Source organism: Bos taurus, chromosome 25 (assembly GCF_002263795.3).
Source record: "Bos taurus isolate L1 Dominette 01449 registration number 42190680 breed Hereford chromosome 25, ARS-UCD2.0, whole genome shotgun sequence".
Lineage (NCBI taxonomy): Eukaryota > Metazoa > Chordata > Mammalia > Artiodactyla > Bovidae > Bos > Bos taurus.
The window spans coordinates 37,301,866-37,322,999 of record NC_037352.1 but is presented as its reverse complement, the minus strand read 5'-3'; the positions used below and the strand labels follow the sequence as shown (position 1 = coordinate 37,322,999).

The window sequence follows — 21,134 nt, the reverse complement described above, 5'->3', positions numbered from 1 at the left end:
GTCCATTGAGTTGGTGTTGCTAGCTAACCATCTCATCTTCTGATCCCGCTACAATATTGTAAATGAAGGGACAGATCACAGCCCTCAGATTCTCTGAGACTCTAAATACGGGTCAGTCTGGGTAAACAGTAACTGGCCACGTAACACAGTGGTCCTTGAAGGGAAAGTACTTAGGCCTGCCACAGATTAAACAGTGCACGTGCTGCAGAAGTTCCTGAGGGAGCCACATTCTTTACGAACCTTTGTGTGGACGTAGCACAAACAAGTAGAAGGTGGTGGGCATCGCCTGCTTAAATGTGTTTGGTAAACACAAGGATCAAGTCTGGATCCATATTTTCTTCCTGAATGACAAACAAGCGATCGCTAAGCAGCAGGGTTAGCTACCGGGGTACCTTGAGGACGACATGAAGCAGTCTTGACGCCTTAGCTGGTGTGTGAGGGGCGTGGGCCCCCAGCCACAACATTTGGGGCGGGTGTGCAGATGCGGGTGCTGTGGCCAGCAGCGCCCGTCTTTGGTGCTGAGGAGTCCCTGGCCTGCAGGTTTCCAACGGCGCGGTCGCCATGGCCAAGACCACCCTGGAGCAGCTTCTGATGAGGTGCGCGACGCCCCTCAAGGACGAGGAGAGGGTGGAGGAGATCGTGGCGGCCCAGGAGAAGTCCTTCCACCACGTGACCCACGACCTGGTTCGGGAGGTCACATCCCCGAACTCCACCGTGAGGAAGCAGGCCATGCACTCGTTGCAGGTGCTGGCCCAGGTCACCGGGAAGAGCGTGACCGTGATCATGGAGCCGCACAAGGAGGTGAGGCGCTGGTCACCGGGCGGAACCTCTGCAGGCTTTTTCTTCCTTCAGGTTTGAGTGTTGATGATATGGAATCTGGCGTTTTGTGAACTAAGTGCTGTTACATGTGCTCATTCTGACCTCAGGTTTGCAGACCGCAACGTGCTTATGTTAACGTCTGTTTCGGTGACTGTCAAGGGTTGGGGGCTGGTTTTTGGGCCTGATGAGCACAACCTGGTCTCATCCTTGTTTTGGTTTTCGCTGTTGTAAGAGCGTCTGCTCTGGACCCCGAGGAGTGGAATGCGTCTGAGTGCGTTTCTCCATGACCCAGCGTCAGCGCTTGAAGCAGCTCCTCCTTTTCCTAACTGAGGGCTGTCTGGGAGAACTTGATCTCAGTTACGGTGTTCAGGTTGCTCACTAACTTAGGATCTTGCGCTGAGGTGTTTGCTTTTTAAGAGGCGGCAATCAGCGGTGCCTCCTCTGTGTCTCCCCCAGGTCCTCCAGGACATGGTCCCCCCGAAGAAGCACCTGCTGCGCCACCAGCCCGCCAACGCCCAGATCGGGCTGATGGAGGGGAACACGTTCTGCACCACGCTGCAGCCCCGGCTCTTCACCATGGACCTCAACGTGGTGGAGCACAAGGTGTTCTACACTGAGGTAGGGCTGGCCTGGGCGGGCAGCCGGTCCGCACGGAGGCGGGGCTGTGGCTGCAGGGAGCCGGCTGTCGCCTGGGCCGGGGAGGAGGCAGGCATGTGGCTGAGATGTCCAGTGAGGTGGGGGTTGCTGAGTCCTTGGAGCTCTGTTAGCCTTCACGGGGAGCCTTGCTCTTCAGGACCGTGAAGTGCATTTCAGAGCCAAGACTGTACATCCTCCTCTGTCACTCATGTCAGCAGGCTCTCCATTTATTAAGTTTATCAGACTTGAGTGTGTCATGCCCTGTTGAGACCTCACTTCACGTGAGCGCCCTTACCTGGCTCCGGTAGTACCACATGAAGTACAGAGCCTGAGCACTCTCTTTCTGAAGGCGCCGGACCTGAGCCTTAGGGTTTGTTAGGCACCCGGAGCCCCAGCGCAGGCGAGCTGGAGAGCTTAGGCTGGAGCCACCGCAGTTGTGTTAGAACCTGGCGTCTCATCACGGCACTGCCTTGCTGGGCTCTCATTTTGTTTGGTGGACTTGACTTGCCCCTTGACCCCAAGATAACAGGCAGTGGAGGATGGCCCCTTCCGCGGGCTTGTCACTGTCGATATTACAGCGTGGCAGGTAGTAGACAGTGCTGAATAGGAACGCAACTATAGATGCGGTCAAACCATAGACATCAGCTTAGACTTGATAATGGGCTGTGGATTAGCCCAATTTGAAATGGTTTCAAGATGTGACTTATTCTGGAGGCATTGTCAGACTAAACTGAGCCAGAAGTCATAAGAAGCAAGTTCTTGCTTATGCACACCAAGTCTGAATTTCCAACTATGAAAAAACTTGCCTCTTGATTCTTTAAAGTCCCTTGTTTTTACTTGGACATGAGGTCATTGATCGTGTGTTCTAGCTTTTATTTATTTATTTTTTTATACCTTGGTTATAGCCCTTATGTAAGTTGTCCAGGATGTCAGTAGAAGGAGAAAGTGGTTAATAGCACACCATATATAGTATTTTAGGCAGTACATATGTAAATGTGTACTGGTTTGGTGAAATGTCTGGAAGACTAGCTGCTGGAGTATCTGCATTATACTCCATGTATATATATATATATATTTGCAATAAAATACTTCCTTCTTATGCTTCTGTGTGCTTGAAAAGAAAGAAAAAGTATTACTGCTCAAACACTTGAAATACAGCGTGTTTATTTCTTGGGCCTTGGCCAACGGCATTGGGAAACAGCTCTGGACAAGGCATTGTCCCCCCATTGTGGAGTTTGCGTTTAGATAGAGTGACCCTCTGTGTAAAGAAAAAGCATGATGATATCAGAGCCGATCAGAGTGCCAAAAAATTTATTTCACAGAGGTTGACTGAGTTTTGCTTTAGAATAAGGAAGCCCAGTGACATTTGGATACTTAAGTGCCTCAGGATTTGGGTTTGGTTTGTTAATTGTGTCACGTGTGGCTGATGGTCGTGTCCTGTTACTTGCAAGGTCTTCACAGTGAGAGCAGGCTGAATTACATCATTCTGTCTCTTGCAGCTCTTGAACTTGTGCGAGGCTGAAGATTCGGCTTTAACAAAGCTGCCCTGTTATAAAAGCCTTCCATCGCTTGTCCCTTTACGGATTGCAGCCTTAAGTAAGTTCACGTAAATCTGAAACAAGTTACCGGGCACAGAAGTGGAGGGGGACCGATGGCCCTTTTTTTGTTGTCTGATTTTTCTGACTCTCTATGGTCTCTAAGGGGGAATAAAAAAAAATTGTTGGTGTATTTATCAGGCTGCATAATGAGATGTCATTGGACTGTATAGATTGCTAGGATTTAAATAATTATTCTACTCTCTAGTAAACTGCATTTTATGTGTTGTAAACTCTTTGTAGCCCTCTTATGGGAACTGAACATGTCTCTAAGGTGTATCTCTAATTTCCTGGTTTAAGAGTGATGTCACACCATTCACATCTTGCCATTTTCATCTGAATCAAAGTATTTAGATCTTTTTAGACTTTTTAGTGATTTAGGAGCGTTTGAGACTCCTGCTGTCTCCAGGCTTTCATTAAGAATGTCAGTCATCATTGTTTAGCACAGGAATTGTACATAATTTAGGAAAATACACTACTTGCCTTCGTACTTAGAAACAGTCATTTCCTCCTTTTTGATAAATACCCAGTGGTTAACTTTGTCTCTTGTTGACTTTTACACACTTAATGACTTAATGAAATATTGCCAGAATCCTCCTTGAATTAGAGGTAGAGGAGCTGAGAGGCAGAACTTGAGGATGGAGCTCAAGACATGGCAGGCCAGCGTGAGGGAGGATGCAGGGGGTCTTCTCACCCCTCCTGTTGGGGCTCCTCTCCTTGGGGCACCCCTCACGCGTTTCACACGAGCTAGAACATTACTGCTTAAGTAAGCTGTAACATACAGGCTCAAGTTACGTCCTCTGTCCTGAGAATGTCTGCCTTTCAAGGCCTTTGACCCCCCTGCAGATTGGGGCGCACATAGTGGGGGGACACTGAGCTGAGTGTCCCCTTCTTCGCCAGAGCCCGCGGCCCCGCCCTCAGTGTCAGTGCCGTGCACGTGCCCACTGGTCTGCCGTGCCCGCGCCTGGGCGGCATGTTGGGGGCAGGGTGTCGTTGGGGACCCCTTCACCCCTGTTTTCACCCCTCCATTTATCTGGACAGTAAGACTGATCGTGGGCTTTCTGGCAGGCTGTTACCTTGTTAGATAATAGTCACTCATGGATAACAGTGACCCTGTGAGTAGAAGGCCACGCGTTCTTTTGTCTTGCAGGAAGCCGGGTTATTAGGAAAGAAGTTTAGGGACCCATGTGTCTGTTGGTTGATAAAGCCTTTAGATGAGGCTGTTGCTGTACGTTTTTCAAGGTGAATGATGAAAATCGTGTTGATTTCTCTCCCTAAAGATGCGCTTGCGGCCTGCAATTATCTTCCTCAGTCCAGAGAGAAGATCATTGCTGCGCTCTTCAAAGCCCTGAATTCAACCAACAGCGAGCTCCAGGAGGCCGGAGAAGCCTGCATGAGGAAGGTGAGTGGGGCTGGGCGGGTGGGAGTTCCACACTGAGCTCGTCCTGTTGACTTTGTCTGTATCTCAGGAGTCTGCCTGTGGTTCATCCCACCCCGGAGTGTAATAGCATCTCTACCTATTTCATAGCCATCCTGAACTCTTGAAAAATTAAACAGGAATGCCCAGTCCTCCTCATTTCATCATAAACTTGTGGGAAAGCAGAGACTTGCAGCTAGACTTGACTGAGTTCTGGTTAGTATGAGTCGTACTCTGGTATCTTTCCCCCCTAACCTCTCTCTGTTAATAGTTTTTAGAAGGCGCTACCATAGAAGTAGACCAGATCCACACTCACATGCGCCCACTTCTGATGATGCTGGGCGACTATCGGAGCCTGACGCTCAACGTCGTCAATCGTCTGACCTCGGTGACCAGGCTCTTCCCAAACTCCTTCAATGATAAATTTTGTGATCAGATGATGGTAAGCCAGACGTGTATGATGAACCTGAAAGGTTAAACTTTTTAAAGAAGTGAATTACACACTTAAATGACTTACAGCTCCGAAGGTGTGGAGGGGGTACTGTGAACAGCCTCCCTCCCATCCCCGCCCTCCAGCCTCCCAGCTCCTCTTCTGGGAGACAGCCAGCAGGAACAGTCTCCCGTGTGTCCTTCTAGAGGTGGTTCCTGTTTGTCGTGGGACATACGTCTCTTTGATTCCTTCCCACAAAGGGATGTGGGATCCATCCATCCTTCCTTCTTTTTATATTTACCGTCCCATCATTCAGATGGGTGTGCGAAGTGCCTCTTCATCCTTGTCTTATGGCCACATAGTGTTCCGTGGCGGGGACGTGCCAGACTCTACCGCTTCTTTCCCTACTGGTGACCATCTTGATTGTTCCCAGTCTTTGGCCTTTGTCGACCGTGATGCAGTGAAGAACTTGTAAGGGCTTTAGAAATCCTTTTGAGTTTTTACAGTTAGCAAGGAAATAGCTATGCAAATAAAAGATCTGTTTGAAAAGTGTTTAAACCCGAGGAGTAGACAGATGAAGGAGTTTCAGCTATTAACTTCATTTTGCATTCTGTAAATAAACATTTATAAATAATTTGTTAACTTTACGATTTTGCAGTACGTTACTGCAAACATGCATGTTTTTATGCAGCTTCTAAGCTTCACTTGCTGGTTTCTTCATGTCTGTAGATACCAAAGAAATGAACCATGGCCCAAATACCTAACTGGGAATTGACTGGTCCTAAAATTTTTAAGTGATGCCCTAATAGTAGAGTGTAATGTAAGTGAATTCTCCAAATTGCAAGGCCCCTTCCCTTCAAGCTTCCATATATGATACAGATATGTACCTACCGGTCTACACGCATACGACCTGGAACGCTCTTCCCTATGCTTCCGGCCTGGCCGCCTCTGTTGGGGCCCTCCTGTAGCTGGTTCCTGCTCCTGTCACGTGGCGGATGCCTGAGTTTTACCTCGTTTCCCCTGCTGTAAACCGGAGCTCCACAGGCTAGGGGTGCCGTCTGCTTGGTCATGTCTCTGCCCTGATGCCTAGCCTGGCTGCTGGCTCCAGGCAGACTCCGGGGACCGCCACGGCACAGAGTAACAGGAATACAGGTCCTCTTGTTGGAATGACCAGTTGTAGGACATCTCCTGCTGTATCAGGGTAAATTCAGCCTTCCTGTTTATAGAACATAAGAAAACATGTTACTCTCATCACTCATTTGGCTGCACTATTTCAGTAATTAGAAACATTGCCATTCTCATGTTGAGTAGGTTGGGAAATGATCATATATAGGTTTTCACCTATTTTGGAATTGAGATGCTCCCGTTGTCAAGAAAAAAATGTCTAAGGATGTATTTTTTTTTTAACAGCAACATCTGCGAAAGTGGATGGAAGTGGTGGTCCTCACCCACAAAGGGGGCCAGAGGAGTGACGGAAATGTGAGTGACTCGTTTGTTTCCGGGGGCAGCCCCGCCGCCGGGCACTGCCGTTAGTGATGCGAACGTCGGAGCCATGCTCTTAATTAAATCCCGGTCAGAGGTTTAGTTGTGTGTGACTCTATGTAACCTGTTACACATATTTTGTTAGCGTTACATTTTCGCTTTTATTTCTCTTAATCATTGAACGTTCCTTTTTGTGTTTCTTTAAAAAAATCTCCCTTTTGTTCACTTGAACACGATGTTTTTGTTGATGAGAATCCTGGGAAGCTTGACATGTTAGTATTTCACTTTTACTAGCTTTTCTTTAAAGTGAATAAAGCGTGCTTTCTGGACGGTTCTTGGCAGCTGTCGTTTGCACGGGGGTGCAGTGCTCAGCTGCTGTTCCCACTGCTTTCCGCCCTCATTGCCTCATAAGCTGAGCAGAGGTCTTAGGCCTTCACCACGCCCCGAGGACAACGTGATGAAGCATCACGTGAGTCCTGGCACGCGTGTTCTCGAGGTCTGAATCCCCCACCCCCGTTGTTTGCCCAAAGGCCAGATGGCCCGTACTTCAAAACATAATTTTTTACAATTTCGAGGGAAAACCACTCTAGTTAAATCGGTAGGCTACAGTCCATGGGGTCTCGAAGAGTCAGACATGACTGAGCGACTTCACTTTCACTTTAAATCTTTTAAAGGATCCGACGTGGGTCGCTAAATGAATGCTTCTTGCTGATTTGACTCTAATCTTATTCACAGATGTTAATACTCTTTTAAAATATCTTTTAAGTTGATGTCTGTCCTCTCGGTGGGCTGTGTTGCCACAAGCTCCTGTTCCGCCCTGTGGAACTGCAGCAGTACCCCGATGAGGGGTTCCCGAGCTCTGCAGAGGCATCATTAACGTGGTGTTCCATGCTCCTGTGCCTATTTGTTGGATGCTCTGTTTCATCCCAGCTTGCATTTTCTTTATTTTGGCTTTATTATGCTTTGTGTTAACCATTCTGTGTCAAGATGTTCTTTTTCTGTGAGTCTTGTTTCCTGCTGCTTCTAAACAGCCAACAAGCAAAACTGAACCAGGATTTTAAACTTTCTTTAGAAGTGTCAAACCATCCATAACCTCTTTGAAGGTTTGTTATTTATGTATATAGGTGAAAAAAACCCAGAAAATCCTCATGGGGGAATCGCGGAGTGTGTTTGAAAAAGCTGAGCTCTTGGGAGTAGGCACGAGTGCCTCTGTACAGATGAGAGCTGTGTTTTTGCTCTAAATTTTATATTTGCTTTTACAGTTAGCTGTTAATTCTCTGAAACTTACAGCCAATTTTACAATAAACATTTAAGCCCTAGCAGGTAGATGAACGACTTACATTAGATCAAAAAGATCCCACAAAGTTTCAGTGAAGCTTACATGCGATGGGGGCCAGTTGCACAAGGGCTGGGGCCATGGATACTGGGAGTTGGCTAAGCTCCTGCTAAAGCCTGTTGCTCAGCAGTGAGCACGTCCCCAAGAGCGTCTCACTGCTGAGGGAGTCACGGCTCTGCACTCGGGGGCCACAGTGTTTGGGGTCCAAGGCAGAGCGGCTGTGGTTTCTGGTGTGAGCCCAGAGCGAAGCTTCCTTTCTGCTCTTGAACCCTGATGGTTTTCAGTGGGTGCTCCACAGATTGAGGAGCAGTTTATTTGGTTGGATTTCCAAATAACATTGCCCAGCTGAGAAACTGTAACTGACGATGTGCTGAAAGTTGAATAAAAATAGTCATTCCCCATGACATCTTCACCCCTGATGATCCGAGCTTTGCATTATCACCACATTAGGGAGGTTTGCCTGTTTGGCGTTGAACTTACGGGGGAGAACTCGTGACCACCTGTTACACACACATACCCAGGCACACATCTTCACTTCACAAGGTAACCCAGATGTCCATCCAGTGGGTGGTGTCATGGCCTGTGGGTTCTTCTGAGTGTGCAGGCCTGAAACATGCCTGATTGATAGGGATTAAGCCCCAGCTTCAGCGGGGCAAGTTTTTTTTTAAATGTCTTAGCCCTCACGTAAAATCTTGAATGACTGATTCTAAACAAAACAGTTTTTTAAAACGTATTTGCATACAGCAAAGTCTTAGTTTCTCCCCCGGGACAAGAATTCCAAAACTCTTTGTTTGTTAAATTTAGGGAAGAGCGCACTCCCCGTGACACCATCGGAAGAGCTGTTCTGACATCTGAAGGGTGGATGGTGTATGTTTTGCTGTTGCGCATCTGTTAACTGTCGTGTGCTTTCTTGACAATTGTCTTCACTGTCTTGTTTTCCCCAACAACCCTGACTGTTTTGAGTGTGCGGGAAGTTCTGTGTAAATAACATGAATAGAAAAAAGATGATTTTCCTCCCCATCCTCAGGAGAGCATTTCAGAGTGCGGGAGATGCTCCTTGTCTCCATTCTGTCAGTTTGAGGTGAGAACAACCTATTAACAGTCAGTTTGTGACTTGCACTGTGAAGAACAGTTTATATTTCCTTTTCTGTTCTGTTGTGTTTACCTTTGCGTTGCCTTTTTTCATGCTGTAATTTTTGTTTTGGTTCAGCCTGCCGTGGAAGGGGTAGAGGTGAGAACCAGTGGAGGTGCAGGAGGGGTTGTCGTCGTCCTTGGTTTTGCCGTGACTCGTGGTTCTGTGGTGGACGGAGTGTGTCGTGCCTGAGTGCAGTGAGCGTACTTGTCTGTCTGTGGCGGGCCTGTATCGGTCCCACCGTTGCCGTGAACTGTCTGGGGGCCACGCATGTTTCCCGTTAGGACCTTTTTAAGCCGGTTTCTAAGTTGTTTTGTTTCCTACACGCTAGAATCGCCACATCTCAATTTTTCTGATTCCCTCGGGTTTTTGCTCTCATACCGTTTGTATGAACTCACACATCTAACAGCCTCTTGAGAGGAGACACCGCAAAGAATGCAGGAGGCCTGCCAGAAATCGGGAGGCGTTCTCGTCCTTCTTGCACACGTCTGACTGAGCAGCTGCCTCCATGGCCCTGCCCGCGCCCATCCCCCGTGTGTGTCTGCCGCGCACAGCGCCCTCGGGTGGGCCCAGCGCTATGGCCTGGGACCGGGGCGCAGCCCCGCGCTGGCCTCTTCTGTAAAGTGGGGGTGGTAACGCCTGTCGTTCCTGCCGCCCCTCCCGGTGGTGACGCGAAGACCAGCAGTGGTTCTGTGACAGGGCTTTGAAAACCTACACCTTGGAGACGAAAGTGCCATTTTTAGAAGGTTATTCGAACTTGAGGATCGAACTAACTTATTCTGCCCCCAAACTCAGAAACACTGGAGACAGGCACTCCAGGGGAGGCCGGGGGTGACAGTGAGCTGATGCTTCTCGTTTCTGACCCCTCTCATGTTTGGCCTCTCGGCTTGAAGAGGCGTTCTGAGCGCTCTCTCCACTGCCGCCGGGACCCGGTGCCCCTGACTGGCGCTTACCATCCCCATTTTACCGCAGTGGGGCCTGGGTGCCTGGCGCCCCCCACCCACAAGGGACATCAGGGCATCTTCCGCCCCCGTGGCCCGAATGGCGGACCCAAAACTGTGGGAACTGACGCCGAGAACGCAAAGTCGGGTGACGGGGCTTGGTCGCCGAGCAGCCCACTTTGCACGTGATTCCGGGGAGCAGTCTGTCAGCTTTGTTTTCAGGCCTGCTTGGCAAATTCTTAGTCCCACAGCCGGTCATTTATTTCTGCTGATAGTTAATTTCCGGGGTAAAGACTTCCCGTATGTTTTGAGGACTTTGTGGCTGAGTTTTAAGGGCAGAAGAAGTCTGTGCCCTCAGAACTTGCTGCACTGGGGAGACCCCATGCGGTCACGGCACGTGGGGGCCTCTAATGTTCAGGCCACGGGCACGAGCCCCTGCCCCCGAGGGGGCTCACCTCGGCGGCCCGAGAGGTCACTCCCAGCACTGGTCAGCGTGCGTGCAAGCGGACGTGGCACCATCACCAGGTGTGCGGTCCCCTCCCTCCGCTGGCAGAGCCCAGGGCAGGTCGTTTCCTCCGGCCACAGCTGGAAGTTGAGGTTGGCAAGTTGTGGCTTTCTACGTGTTAACTCTGCTTCTGTTGGCGAGCCTTGCGAACGTAGTAGAGCCTAGCAGGGTCTGTATGAGGTTGATGCCTTTGGCTGGTGCGATTAATTGGCCTGTTTTCTAATTTCTGACTTTCTCCATTAGGAGATGAAAATCTGCTCTGCCATCATAAACCTTTTTCATCTGATCCCAGCTGCGCCCCAGACTCTGGTCAAGCCTTTGCTAGAGGTCGTGATGAAAACCGAACGGGCCATGTTGATCGAGGTAAAGGCCAGGCTCAGGCTCATTCGGTTCTTCCTGCGTCTTTGACGGGGAATGTTTTGTGTCATGCTTCAGCTGGGTTCATCTAGCAGAGGAAGGTGTGGGGTGTTCATGTTGGCTTGCGGCGCGTGCAGTCCACTCATGAGGGGAGAAGGCGCACACGGAGCCGTGGGCAGTCGCTGGACCGGAGAGACCTCAGAGCCCCAGACAGTGCAGGTTTCACCGCGTGTCTTCCAGGCTGGCAGTCCCTTCAGAGAACCTCTGATCAAGTTCCTGACGCGCCACCCCTCGCAGACAGTGGAGCTGTTCATGATGGAGGCGACGCTGAACGACCCCCAGTGGAGCCGGATGTTCATGGTGGGAGCCGGGCTGGGACTGGGGTGCTGCTCTACAGTCTGAAATTTGTAGTTGACTGTTGAGGTTTTATTTTTCTCTGATATAACTTGAGCATTAGAAACATCGTGTCCTGCTGAGAAAAGCTCAGGTCCAGGAATCCTCCTTTGGAGGACTTTGATCGTAATGGATAAATGAGCTGCTCTAATTATGAAAACCAAGTGTCTAAAAAGTACTTTCTAAAGAGAGTGCTTTTGTAGTCTTTTTTTCTTTTTTTATTCTACCTCAGATTTAGGAAGAACCTTAGAGTTCACATCATCTAAAATATAAAATAGTTTGTGGGCTTTGATTAGCTTAAAACAGCTATTTGTTTTGTTTGCAGAGTTTCTTAAAACACAAAGATGCCAAACCTCTTCGAGACGTGCTGGCGGCCAACCCCAACCGGTTCATCACGCTGCTGCTGCCCGGTGGCACCCAGACCGCAGTGCGCCCCGGCTCGCCGAGCACCAGCACGCTGCGGCTGGACCTGCAGTTCCAGGCCGTCAAGGTAGCGCGGCTCCCCACCACGGCCCGTGCCCCGAACGTGCCGTCAGGATGCAGGGAGAGCCCCGCCGGCGTCCTCACCGTCTCCTCTTTGGCAGATCATCAGTATCATCGTTAAAAACGAGGATTCCTGGCTGGCCAGTCAGCACTCCCTGGTGAGCCAGCTGAGGCGTGTGTGGGTCAGTGAAACCTTCCAAGAAAGACACCGGAAGGAGAACATGGCGGCCACCAACTGGAAGGAGCCCAAGCTGCTGGCCTACTGTCTGCTGAATTACTGCAAGTGGGTGCATCTGGGCTCCGGTGCCTGTGGGCTCTTCTGAGGCATGGGTCACGGGGTCCCTGTGTGTAGGCATGGCCTGTAGAGCATGGGCTGTGGCTCTGAGCAGCTGGAGGGCAGGTCGGATGTCCCGGCAGTTACGGCCCTCTCATTTGAACACGCAGGAAGAATTACGGAGATATCGAGCTGCTGTTCCAGCTGCTCCGGGCCTTCACTGGTCGCTTCCTCTGCAACATGACCTTCCTAAAGGAGTACATGGAGGAGGAGATTCCCCAAAACTACAACATCGCCCAGAAACGGGCCCTGTTTTTTCGCTTTGTGGACTTCAATGACCCCAACTTCGGAGATGAGCTGAAAGCCAAGGTAGGTCCCTCTGTTGCTGCAGGAGAATCCACAATGCTTGAGCTCGTTTTCCCGGGAGCCAGGGCACTCTGTCCATGGTCTGCTGTCTTTCCTGGCGTTGGAAGAGCAGTCTGGGCTGTTTAGGAAGGAAGTTTCATTGTTGAGAAACGTGAGGCAGGTCCAGCTGTGAACCAATGCTGACGAGTGGTGTGTTAGTTCCTTTGCTTTTATAAAACAACTTGTTTGAGGTGAGAAGAGTGAACGAGTCTGCTCTTTTCCTCAAGTTGTTACCCTGCCTTTGCAGTTGCCACTGGAAGGAAAGACAAAATTGCTAGCTGCACCCCTGACTGAGTTCTGCCCGGATGCTGCAGCATGACCGAGCTGGTTCCACCTAGTGAGAGAGAGAGAGCCTGGCTTTGTTTTTCTTCTCCTTCATTTTAAAATTTTTTTGTAGGTTCTGCAGCATATCTTGAATCCTGCTTTCTTATACAGCTTTGAGAAGGGGGAAGGAGAGCAGCTCCTAGGACCTCCCAATCCAGAAGGCGATAACCCCGAGAGCATCACCAGTGTGTTCATTACCAAGGTGACGTCACGAAGCATGCATAGCATGGGAGATGTGTGTGTGTGTGATGGGTTCAATGCAATAAAGTGATGTCGCGAACCACACAGAGCGTGGGAGATGTGTGTGTGTGTGTGTGTGTGATGGGTTCATCGCAATAAAGTGACGTCACGAACCACGCAGAGCGTGGGAGATGTGTATGTGTGTGTGTGTGTGTGATGGGTTCATTGCAATAAAGTGACATCACAAACCACGTAGAGCGTGGGAGGTGTGTGTGTGTGTGTGCGAGATGGGTTCATTGCAGTAAAGTGACATCATGAACCACGCACAGTGTGGGAGATGTGTGTGTGTGTGATGGATTCATCGAAATAAGGTTATTTCCCTGCGGCTTTTATTTTTCATGATTGCATTCATTCTTACTAGTGAACTTACTAAGGCAGCTTCACTGTGGAATCACTTAATTTTTCCAGGTTAATAGATTTCAGTGGGAAGCAGAATATATCACGTTGAAAATTCACATGTCGTGGTTGTTTTGCAGAAATTCCTATTGCTGGTCAGTAGTGTTTTCATGATCTATTTACAAAAGAATCTACTAAAAGCCAGTGAGGACGTGAGACTGGACCAGTTACCACTGTGACCCTTTGCTGCCACATTCATGAAATGCTGCGGCAGTGGGATGTCTGAAATTAACTTGGGTCTTGGTTCGTGCACAATAGTGTTTGCAGGTTGCACAAGTGAGGCTTTAGGAATCGTGTTCTCCTGAGAACTTCCTATGGTGCTCTGTGGTCGGGCTGGTGCACTTCACCAGCGGATGCTGAGTTTGCCTTGAGGTGGTTGGGCCGAGTGTTCATGCACGGCTGCTGGTCGAATGCTGTGACCGTGGGGCTTCACTCATCATGGGCCTTCACTTCATTCCTTGCGCGGCCCATGAATTACTACCCTTGGGAAGAAGAGAGTAGGTTCCACACCCCCTGGCCTGGGGTCCAGGTAGAGGGGAGGCTGTTCACAGGACACGTGGCCAGGCTTTCCATAGTCTGCTGCTTAAGCCAGGCGTCCTTCTGCAGTTCTGACCCTAGCTCCATCCTCCTGGGGGAGTGAGAGCTAAGTCCCAGCAATTGTTTTGGTCCACATACTGCTGTGTGCCCTGTGCTGGGCAGCTGTGGGCACATGGAGACCCAGACTCGGGCCCTGCCATGGGCTGCCCTCTGTGGGCTGCATCCTGGAGTCGGATGCTGTCAACTCGGCACCAGTGAGGGGTCAGGAGTTCAAGTGTCGATGAGGATCAATGGTGCAGGGCAGGCTGGCGCCCCCAGGGAAGGGCCTCTGTGAAGCCGCAGATCCAAGGGAGGGAGTTGGGGACTAAAGGGCCCCCTGATGGCAACACAGCTGTTGTGGAAGGCTTCCGTCACAGGTCTTCTGAGAGGCAGAAGGTTGTGAGGGTTCGTACTGGATTGTGTGGTCGGTCTGTGTGACTCCACAGAGGCAGGTAGCATTTTCCTCTGTGTACATTTTTCTTATATCCGTGAAACACATGTAGAAATTTGTCAGACCCTTGATTGTATGGAAAAGTGTGACTTTTTTTTTTTTAAGAATAGAGAATTGGGGAGTAGGTAATATTTTCTAATAATACTAAAAAACGAGTTAGTAATTAATGATTGACTAGGAAAAACAATAACTCAGTTACTTGGAAATTGAGAAACTCGGTCGTGACTCCCCTTGTGTGGGAGGGCTCGGAGCCCCCTGCCCCCTGTGTTCCAGCGTCTACGTCTGCTCCCTCTTCAACACTGAAATAAATTTGGCAAGTTTGTAATCTGTCCATAATAAAGGAAAATTGATGTAACGTCATTGAGTTTATCCCCGTAAGGCTTAACGCTATGTGTGTAAGAGGGTACGTGTGTTATGAGTGAGTGTGTATGCGTGTGTGTGGAGGAGTAGATTGCCAACTGACCCTTGAGGAGGTACGGAGGTAGCAGAATGTTATGTGTATAGAGGGGGTGTGTGTGTGTGTGTGTGTGTGTGTGTGTGTGTGTGTGTGTGTGTATGTGTATGTGAAGCCATAGACTTGTCGAGTGACCCTTGGGAGGTTTGTGTATAGTGTGCGTGTACGTAGACTTGTCGAGTGACCCTGGGATGTTCAGAGGTACAGAGTGATATGTGTGTAGAGGGTATGTGCACGTGAGTGTGTGTGTAAAAGCGTAGACTTGTCAAGTGACCCTTGGCAGGTTTGTGTATGGAGTGTGTGTATGTGTGCACGTGTGAAGGCATAGACTTGTGGAGTGCTCCTGGGAGGTACAGAGGTAGCAGAATGTTACGTGTATAGAGCGCGTGTGTGCACGTATGAGTGTGTTTGTGTGTGAAGGCGTAGACTTGTGGCACGCCCCTGGGAGGTATGTGTCTAGAGTGTGTGTGTGTGTGTGTGTGTGTGTGTGTGTGTGTGCGCGCGCGCGCGTGCGTGCGTGCGTGCCTGCGCAAAGGCATAGGCTTGTGAGTGCCCCTGGGAGGTGTGTGTCTAGAATGTGTGTGTGTGTGAAGGCATAGACTCGTGAGTGCCCTGCGAGGTATGTGTATAGTGTGTGCGTGCATGCGTGTGTGAAGGCATAGGCTTGTGAGTGCCCCTGGGAGGTGTGTGTCTAGAGTGTGTGTGCATATGTGAAGGTGCAGACTTGTGAGTACTCCTGGGAGGTGTGTGTGTGTGCGAAGGCGCAGACTCGTGCGTGCCCCTGGGAGGTGTGTGTCTAGAGTGTGTGTGTGCGTGTGTGCGAAGGTGCAGACTCGTGCGTGCCCCTGAGAAGTGTGTGTCTAGAGCGTGTGTGCATGTGCAGACTCGCGCGTGCCCTGCGCGGCAGGCGTAGCAGAGCCAGCAGCGCCCCCTTGCGCCCGTGCCCTCAGGTCTTGGAGCCCGAGAAGCAGGCGGACATGCTGGACTCGCTGCGCATCTACCTACTGCAGTTCGCCACGCTGCTGGTGGAGCACGCGCCCCACCACATCCACGACAACAACAAGAACCGCAACAGCAAGCTGCGCCGCCTCATGACCTTCGCGTGGCCCTGCCTGCTGTCCAAGGCCTGCGTGGACCCCGCCTGCAAGTACAGCGGGCACCTGCTGCTGGCCCACATCATCGCCAAGTTCGCCATCCACAAGAAGATCGTCCTGCAGGTACCGGCAGGGCCCAGTCCCCCTCTGCACGCACAGCCTCCTCCTGGCTCATCGTCTTCCCCGGTGCATTTACAGATGCCCCTTTTGCCGTCGTTTTGGGATGGTGAATCCTCCCCCATGATTTGTTCCCGCCCTTCCTCCCACTCCTGCTCTGTCTGCTCCTTCCTCTCAGCCTTGCTTTTGAAACAATACGGTTCTTCTTCGACCACCTCCTGCTCCTCTGTCTGTTGCTGAAAGTGTGTCCGTCCAGGGCCCCAGCCCACTCATTAGCTGCGGACAGACAGCGGGTTCTCGGGGGTCCTCGTCTCCTGACCCTGTCCGGGTGGACCATCTCAAGCACGTTCCCGGTGTTGCTCAGTGGGTTTGGGCCTTGATGTCACGCAGCCTGGGTTTCTCCTGCTTCTGAGTTCCATATCTGACCGAGCTCATCCCTGTCTGTGTCAGAGTTCGCTGTGACCCTGTGCTTGAGCACCTAGCCTGTCTGTCCCACTGAGCCACTGGTCAGGGGTGGCGCTCATCCTGTCCTGAGCCACCCTTGATTGTTTGCTCTGACCACACCCTCCTGGGAACTTCCATGGGCCAGAGACCCGCCAGGGGTGTCTGTGACACCCTGTAGTTCTCCCAGGCACCCGGGTTCAGCAGGTCCTATTGTTTCCAGCCTGTCCATGACCTGTGTCCCTCGAAACTTCATGCTGGTCACGCTGGGAAAACTGGGGCTCGCTTTGTGTGCATGTGTGTGTTTCAGTCGTGTCCAACTCTTTGCAACCCCATGAACTGTAACCCGCCAGGCTCCTGCCTATGGGGGTTTCCCAAGCAAGAATACTGGAGTGGGTTGCCATTCCTTTCTCCAGGGGATTTTCCTGACTCAGGGATCGAACCCGGGTCTCCCACATTGCAGGCAGATTCTTTACCATCTGAGCCTAGTCCAGCACAGGCACACACTAGGTGCTCAGAAAACATTAGCGCAGACATTTTCACAGATCAAAACTTTATGAAAGACAAAGTCACTGCTATGTGCTTTTCTAATAAGAGCCTCAAGGAATTGTTTAAAGGTTGTTTTTACAGAAATAACACCTTGTTTCTGAGTGACTACTTCCATCTCGCTTGTTAAAGCCTCCATGCTTACGTGACAATCTCCATCCTGTCTCAGGTGTTCCACAGTCTCCTCAAGGCACACGCGATGGAAGCGCGCGCCATTGTCAGGCAGGCGATGGCCATCCTGACCCCGGCGGTGCCAGCCCGGATGGAGGACGGGCACCAGATGCTGACCCACTGGACGAGGAAGATCATCGTGGAGGAGGGCCACACGGTCCCGCAGCTGGTCCACATCCTGCACCTGATCGTGCAGCACTTCAAGGTGGGGTGTGTGTGGCTGGGCGCGGGGGCCTCAGAGCAGAACCTGGTACGCTCTCGTGCATTTGCTTTGAAGTTTCCCTCGTCTTTCGTTTTTCTGCAATAATGAGGTTGTCCTCATCTTTCCCTGGGCTTCCCTGGTGGCTCAGAGGATAAAGCCTCTGCCTGCAATGCAGGAGACCCGGGTTCGATCCCTGGGTTGGGAAGATCCCCTGGAGAAGGAAATGGCAACCCACTCCAGTATTCTTGCCTGGAGAATCCCATGGACAGAGGAGCCTGGCGGGCTACAGTCCACGGGGTCACATAAGAGTTGGACACGACTGAGCGAGACACTCCCCACTCCTCATCTTTCAGAGAAGGTATTTCTCTTCTCTAGATTAGCATGAGTATGTGTGTGGCCTTACAACATGGGAAGTGCTGTAGTTCAGTGGATGTATCCTAGGTATACGCTTCTTTCTAAGACAACATTTTTCTTGTAAGTACGCTTGGTCTTTGAATAACAAGGGTTTGTTCTGTGTGGATCCACTCGTATGCAGATGTTTTTCAATAAACACGTACTGTAATATCACATGATCTGCGGTTAGTTGAATCCGTGGAGGTGGAACCATGGATACGGAGGACTGACTAAACTCTACAGTCACGTTTTTGACTTGGTGGAGGGTGGGCACCCCGACCCCTGTGTTGTTCAAGGGTCAGCTGTACTCAGTTACCTGTGAATACAGGCGAGTTGTTACTTTAAGGTGGGAAGTAGTGTCATTAATTCTTGAAGAGGTCACTGGCATCTCCTCTTCTATAACCAGATCACCTCCTTCTTGTATTTATTTACATGTAGATTATTTTTTATAGATTTTTGGGTGGAGGAGAAAGGACTGAATTGAAAATTTGTTCTTTCACAGTCAGCTCTTTAGAATTAGGAATTTGCCTCTTGGCGTGGCCAGCTTTTATAACACTGTCTGAAGTTTAATACGTGTGACTAAACTTGCCTACCTAACAAATTCATTATTTCAGCATTTTTTAAAGATGGTCCTTAAAAGCTAAAACACGCTTTTATATTGGAACTCAGTGAATGAAGGGGGAGTGATACTCATAAAAGGTGTTGAGAGATTTCTTAGCTTAAGTTAGGGTTCAGAATTCTTGGGCAAAGGTTGGGTCGCTTGCTGAGGCCGAGGCAGGTGCGTGCGTGTGCCCGCGTGCCGGTGGCCCTGGCATGACCACCCGCGTCCGCAGGTGTACTACCCGGTGCGGCATCACCTCGTGCAGCACATGGTGAGCGCCATGCAGCGGCTGGGCTTCACGCCCAGCGTCACCATCGAGCAGCGGCGGCTGGCCGTGGACCTGTCCGAGGTCGTCATCAAGTGGGAGCTGCAGCGGATCAAGGACCAGCAGGTAGGGCGGCAGCCCCTCCCGCTGGCCCTGGCTGCGTTCCCTGCAGCCCTCCCCGGAGAGCAGTCGGCAAAGTCAAGCGTGGGTGCGTCTTTTTAAGCCCGATTCAGACATGGACCCGAACTCAAGTGGAGAAGGGGTCACCTCCGTCTCGTCTTCCATCAAGAGAGGCCTGTCGGTGGACTCTGCGCAGGAGGTGAAGCGCTTCAGGACGGCCACGGGCGCCATCAGCACGGTGAGAGCGTGGGCCCGGGCCGCAGGCGGTTCATTCATCCAGGAACTCGGAATGCGGGCCGGGCGCCACGCCACACCCCACGAGGCCCGTGCCCCCGCCCCCTGGACCTGGTTCCCTTTCGGGGGTGGCCCAGGCCCCGCCCTTCCTCCGTGGCAGCTGTGCTTGTGCGTGTGTCGGGGGTGCCCTGGTGCCCAGCACGGGCAGCCCTGGGGCGGGCCGAGGCCAGGCCGCGCTCCTGAGCACGCTGTCCCGCATCTGCAGGTGTTTGGGCGGAGCCAGTCTCTGCCGGGCGCCGACTCGCTGCTCGCCAAGCCCATTGACAAGCAGCACACGGACACCGTGGTGAACTTCCTCATCCGAGTGGCCTGTCAGGTGTGCATCCCCGCGTCCCCGTTAGGGTCCTTCCGCACGAGGGCTGCCCGTAGACTCAGTGCATTCAGCCGTCTGACCGTTCGGTCAGAAAAGAAACAGACAAACCAGGTCTGGGAGCTTGTCTTCAGTAGTTTGTCCCTTTCTTACCAGATCTCGTTTGGTGACATGCTGATGTTCCTGAAACCCGACTGTGTTTTATAATAGGATTTTTTATAACTTTTTCATCAGTGATGAAATAGTGGCATATCTTAGAATTAACAGCATGTTGGTGACATTCAGTGACCCTGGGTTGGACTACTTGACTTTCAGGTGACCTGTGTCATGAGGGTGTTGGGCTGATCCATCCCACACAAGTAGTGGACAGCGTTCAGTGGTTCAGTGCCTCGTAACTGGCATTCGTTTACCATTCACATCAGTTACATATTTTCACGCCATTGTTGGCGATCAGTTTCTGAAACTTTGCGTTTTAAATTTCAAACAAACCCTTGTAAGTGAGATTTCCCTCACAAAGGAGTTTTATAGCTATTAAGAAGTAGTGTGTGCTATTTTACAACACTATTGAGGATCTCTAAGTGCTGGAAACAAGCTACCCGACTATCAGCCGATACTTCCCTGAGTGCCACAGCGTGCTGGGCGCAGCCTGGGAGGCCCAGCCAGGGGTACCTCGGGGAGGCCCTGATGCCGCCCCTTCTGTTGCACAGAAGAGTGCAGGTCACCGCTGACCCGCTGTGAGGGGGCAGGGTCCTGGCGGAGGCCAGCAAGAGTGGGCCAGGGCAGGCGAGCAGGGTGGGCCCTGTGTGCAGGGTAACTCGGGCCTGACCTGCATGAACTTCCAGGTTAACGACAACACCAGTGCGGCGGGCTCTCCTGGGGAGGTGCTGTCCCGCCGGTGTGTGACCCTCCTGAAGACGGCCTTGCGCCCGGACATGTGGGCCAAGTCGGAGCTCAAGCTGCAGTGGTTCGACAAGCTGCTGATGAGTGTGGTAGGTGCGGGGGTCCTTGGGACGGGTGGGCCCCGAGCCGCCCCCCTCCGCCAGTCGGGGCTCCTCCCACTGCTCTTCTGGTCGCTGGGAGAGGAGAGAGCGCTGTGCTTACCCCTCCACCCAGGTGGAGCCAGGAGTCTCGGAAGCAGAGTAGTGCCCTTGCTTTTCATGGGCTCATCGCTTAAACCGACTTACTGGCTAGCCCGGGATAAACACGTTTGACTTAGTCAACAGTCTTTAAAATGAAGTTGAGTTTTTAAACACAGATTGAATAATAAACATGGCACCGAATAGCCAGGTGTTAAGAGAGAGCCCCAAGTGCAGGTCTTCTGATGGCTTTTTGGGTGTTCTTCGTCCTATGATTGTCCGGAGGTTACAGAAGCTGCTCTCTTGCTTTAAGCATCTCGTTACCAGGACACAGTTGTGTGTCTAGGTCTCTGGTGAAACCTGAAAGCTTTCAGTTTGAAGATTTTAAAACCTGCAGTAAATGTCTGTTACTTTGTGCTGCAAAGATGAGTGTTGCTGTTCAAGTGTACTGAATGGTCCCACAGGTTTCCTATGTTACAGGAGCTCCAGAGCGGTAGGCCTGCTGGGTCCACAGTGCGTGCTTTGAGTCTAGCCTTAGGCTTCACTGGTAGATATCTCAGATTTCTTTCCTCTGTTTCTCTTGGAAAGGGAATTATTTTCCTATGAGAATTAGTCACCGTTGACTCCAGCTTAGCCCCTTCACGGGCTTACATTCTCCAAGAGTAGTGGGTGTGCTCACGTGGACGTCTGCCTTTTCCCCAGGGTCTACCTCAGAGTAGCATCCATGCAGGGCACGTGTGTGCGTGTGTGTGTGTGTGTGTGTGTGAGCCACAGACACGAGGGTCCTGAAGCCAAACTTAAATCCTTACTGTGGACCTTGGTGCTCTGTTTTTTTTTTTTTTTTTTTTTAGTGCTGAC

General features: G+C 51.1%; 1 protein-coding gene across 3 annotated transcripts in view; it reads left to right on the top strand.

Annotated features, from left to right (window-relative positions):
- TRRAP (transformation/transcription domain associated protein) overlaps window positions 1-21,134 on the top strand; it is a 90,322-nt gene that overhangs the window by 33,198 nt on the left and 35,990 nt on the right. The window contains 20 exon segments of one of the 3 annotated variants that reach the window (NM_001434938.1): window positions 541-801; window positions 1,276-1,437; window positions 2,955-3,051; window positions 4,331-4,452; window positions 4,739-4,909; window positions 6,308-6,376; window positions 8,743-8,796; window positions 8,926-8,946; window positions 10,537-10,656; window positions 10,891-11,010; window positions 11,369-11,533; window positions 11,628-11,809; window positions 11,971-12,169; window positions 12,603-12,731; window positions 15,597-15,863; window positions 17,014-17,220; window positions 18,444-18,602; window positions 18,700-18,834; window positions 19,096-19,206; window positions 20,043-20,189. In NM_001434938.1, the coding sequence (NP_001421867.1) occupies window positions 541-801; window positions 1,276-1,437; window positions 2,955-3,051; window positions 4,331-4,452; window positions 4,739-4,909; window positions 6,308-6,376; window positions 8,743-8,796; window positions 8,926-8,946; window positions 10,537-10,656; window positions 10,891-11,010; window positions 11,369-11,533; window positions 11,628-11,809; window positions 11,971-12,169; window positions 12,603-12,731; window positions 15,597-15,863; window positions 17,014-17,220; window positions 18,444-18,602; window positions 18,700-18,834; window positions 19,096-19,206; window positions 20,043-20,189 (2,898 nt within the window). 3 annotated transcript variants of the gene reach the window in all.